The 4226-nt window shown below is 35.1% G+C and overlaps 1 protein-coding gene across 1 annotated transcript; it reads right to left on the bottom strand.

The window, feature by feature from the left end:
* Window positions 1-1974: 1974 nt before the first annotated feature.
* Window positions 1975-2683, bottom strand: LOC104228109 (protein LE25-like). The gene is made up of 2 exons (XM_009780513.2): window positions 2542-2683; window positions 1975-2348 (listed from the first exon to the last, which is right to left on the bottom strand). Exons 1-2 carry the CDS (start codon window positions 2614-2616, stop codon window positions 2157-2159), a joined length of 267 nt encoding a protein of 88 aa, XP_009778815.1. The 5' UTR covers window positions 2617-2683; the 3' UTR covers window positions 1975-2156.
* Between the last annotated feature and the right edge of the window lie 1543 nt (window positions 2684-4226).

The raw sequence follows: 4226 nt of genomic DNA, 5'->3' as shown, positions 1-4226 counted from the left end.
AAAATATGGTGTGCAAACTTGAAAAATCATTGTATGGATTGAAACAATCTTCTAGACAATGGTACAAGCGATTTGACGAGTTTATGTTGCGGCAAGGGTACAAGAGAAGCAAATACGATCTTTGTGTGCATTTGCGCAAGCTTAAAGATGGTTCCTTTGTATATCTTCTCCTATATGTTGATGATATGTTGATAGCTTCCGAGAATGCGGAAGAAATTGATAAGTTGAAGATTCAACATAAGAAGGGGTTCGAGATGAAGGATCTGGGTGAGGCAAAAAAAATTCTTGGCACGGAGATAATAAGAGATAGACGTTCAAAGAAACTCTGTTTATCTCAAAAAGAATATTTTAAGAGAGTACTACAACGCTTTGGCATAGATGAGATGACTAAGCCGGTTAGTACTTCACTTGCTCCCCATTTTAAGTTAAGTACTACTATGTCGCCAAAAGATGAAGCTGAACAGGAGTATATGTCAAGGGTACCATATGCAAATGTTGTTGGTAGCTTGGTGTATGCAATGGTCTGTACGAGACCTGACATTTCACAAGCTGTTGGAGTTATTAGCAGATATATGCATAATCCAAGAAAGGAGCATTGGGTGAAATTGATTCTATGGTATATTCATAATACTGTAGATGTTGGGTTAGTTTTTGAGCAGGAAGGCAATCAATCTGTAATTGGATATTGTGACTCAGATTTTGCGGGTGATCTGGACAAACGAAGATCAACTACTGGTTATGTGTTTACTTTGCAAGAGCACCAGTTAGTTGGAAGTCAACTTTGCAGTCAACAGTTGCTTTGTCTACAACAGAGGCAGAGTACATGGCTATTACAGAGGCTGTGAAGGAGGCAATTTGGCTTCAGGGGTTGTTTAAAGAGCTTGACATTGAACAAAAAAGTATCACAATTTTTTGTGATAGTCAAAGTGCTATTCAGTTAGCGAAGAACCAAGTTTATCATGCAAGGACGAAACACATTGATGTTCGATATCATTTCGTACGAGAAATCATAGAAGAAGGTGGAGTACGGTGAAGAAAATTCACACTACGGAGAATCCTGCTGATATGCTGACAAAGGTGGTGACTGCGGTCAAGTTTTAATATTGTTTGGATTTGATCAACATTGTTGAACACTAAAGATTGAAGATGAAGACACAACCAAAATTTGTTATTAAGAGAAAATTGAAGATAGTGAAATTTTTGCCAAGATGGAGATTTGTTGAATGCCAAAATGACCCACATCGGCGAAGGAAGAAAGTTGTTGGAAATTTTTCCCTAAGGCCTAATGTTTAGGATTTAAACACACCTCTCATATACCTTTCTTATCTTCTTAGGCCTAATGTTTAGGATTTAAACACACCTTTCATTTACCTTTTTTATCTTCTTAAGCATTTGTATCTCCTCTCTTTAGTATTATTTCACTTGTAAAAATTAATTTATTATTTGGTAGCTGTCATTTTATTGTTGCTTTATTGTCTTATTTATTATTTGGTGGCTGTCATAATTTTTTGTATAGCAATTGTGACTCATTCACACTATATACATTTGATCACTTTCTCGTCAGTCCAGACCTTGTCCTTGGTTCTATCAGCTATGGAGTCTTCCTCTGGTTCTTCCCGTCTCTAGTACGGATCAAATCACAGGATCTCTGTATGTATGCGCTGAGGAGCTATATCTCCTGGACGAAAGACTTCTAAACTCTGATTTCCGGAATGGCAGCAATCACTTATTTCTGTCTTACAGCTTTCTTGTAGTTTCCGTAACAATATTTGACTTCCGTAACAATATGTATGTATATGTATATACGTATGTATGTATCGCTCTAGCTAGTGACCATAGTATACGAGGAAGATATGTGCGTGATACCAGATGCACCTAGATTCTTACTCTTATAAGCTTAAGCCCATCTCGTAGATTTATAGGAGGATAGGGCAAAAGTCTTAAGTCAGAAGGAAGGAATTAATAGACAAAATATAGACGAAGACACAGGAAGGTCACTTTATTTATATAATTTGGTGTCGTCGATCATAAAAGCCAACACCAACATCCACATACAAGCGGGATAGTAACCCCTCTTAACCATACAAAAAAAAAAAAAAAAAAAACAGCCATATTACATTAATGAAAGTTGGGGGAATACCCAGAGCTTCATTTTTCTAAAAGGTAGAGCCAGTCCCATAACCAGTGCCAGTTCCTCCACCAACATGGGGATGTTGAACTCCATGTCCTGCAGCTACATTGTGTTCTTTGGCCTCTCTCTTTTCCAGCTCTGCTGCTGCTTTCTTGTCCTCTTTCTTGTCCGTCGCCATTTCTTTCTTCAGTGGATCCCTAGTAGTCATCCTCTCCGCCTGCTCATTTTTAAGAAACCAAAACTTTCTACTATTAGATATATAATTAAGTTCAATAATTCAGATTTTAAAACGTTCATTGAATACATTATACTTTAGCAATTATAAGTTTAAAACTTAATACTCCGTCCACTATAACTAATAAATACACCTGAATAATGGCAATATCAAAATAAAAAAAAGTGTAGGGAACCTTTTCTTGAACAGTGGCTTTGGTTTTCTCCATGCCAGCCTTTGCTGAGGCTGCTGCGTCCTTTGCTGACTGCATTTTCTTCCTTTCTTTTCTCTGATAAGATAAGATTATCTTTGTTCCTCGTTGCGTACTTTCGTTGTTGCTGTTGTTACAAGATGAGAGAAGAAGTCGAATTTGTAAGGGTTTATATAGGAGTTGGATGGAGAACCAAGTGATGCCACGAAGATAATGTAACTGTACGCGTGGAGAGTCGTGAGATGTAGGATTGCTGAGGTTTTAACACGTTTGCAGTAGTTGTCTAGATGCGCATGTTTTTTATGGATTTATATCAACTGTTCAGCGGTTGAAAAATAATATATACGTACTATATATCAGCTCCTCGTTGGGATTAATATGTTTCGGTAGCTAATATTACTCATTTCGTCAATTGTTTCAATTTCGAGTATCAACAACAACAAACCCTTTTTTTTTTCGGCAACAAACCCAGTCGATCCCAACAATTTCTCGTATCAAACTTCTAAATTTTAATTGTGAATTTAAATATAATTATTTAATAATAAAATTTATATATTTAAAAAGTATATAAAACATAATATAAAATATAATAATTAATTATTTAACATATTTAAAAGCCATACAAAAAATTTATGATCAAAGAATAAATTGTTTGATCCTTGAAATTCGAATGCCAGATATATTAAAATAGAGAGAATAATATCATTTATCTGCACGATCAGCTTAAATAATTTTTGAAGTGAAGAAAATTAACTAGACCATTTTAATTTTTTTTTCTCTTTTAGATGTTTGTTTTAATAGGTACTACATAAATAATATATATTAGGTATAATTTTATTAGTTTCGTGAAATATTTTAAACCTGTGACGATATACTAATGTCTCTTCTATCTTAAATTTGGGGTGGTACTCGTCCTATAAGTTTGTTGAATAGAAAATACGGAGTACAAGCTCCTAAGAAGTGGGGTTTGCCATTAATTTCGTGACTGAAAAAATAGTACAACAAAGAAAAACACATTAGGTCTCCACAGATCTTTCTGAGATGTATTTGATTTTACTATTTTTATTTTAACCTACCTTCATTTGTCTGTATAAAGACAACATGTTTTCCTACGTAAAGTTTTGATTTGCAACCTATAGAAATGTATCTAATATATCAATTACTACATTGTCATATTCATACGCGGTTCAGATTTCCGCATATTTTTGCTTCCCTTTACTTTAGTTCACAACGAGGTTGGACCCTTCTCCTAACATAAAAAGAATATATGAACAGAATTTCAACCAACGATAGTCTATTTCTTTCTACTAGTAGGGGTAGCTCGGGCTTCGCCCGGGCCCAACGTGAACAAAGAGGTATATTGTTATTCTTCCGATTATGACTCTAACATATCAACTGGAATGTTTTACCATTTTTTAACAAATCGCTTTGTCAACAGAAAAATACTATAAGCACCCAATTAGACAATTCTTATGTTGTCTAACGCTCCATTCTGCCATTAGGTAGCCATATAAATTGAAAGTTGTTTTCACAGGTACCATTCAAATGTTGATAATGTTCCAAAGCATTGTGCTGCAAGCTCAATATTTTCAGCCAAAAGGCTCCCAATTTTCCAAGGAAGGACGGACATCAGAACCAAAAACGGATCCTACAAGAAGGTTAAAAACGAC

The sequence above is a fragment of the Nicotiana sylvestris genome, chromosome 12, assembly GCF_000393655.2.
Source record: "Nicotiana sylvestris chromosome 12, ASM39365v2, whole genome shotgun sequence".
Classification (NCBI taxonomy): domain Eukaryota; kingdom Viridiplantae; phylum Streptophyta; class Magnoliopsida; order Solanales; family Solanaceae; genus Nicotiana; species Nicotiana sylvestris.
Note: the sequence above shows the minus strand (reverse complement) of the source record. Positions and strands in the feature narration are given on the sequence as shown.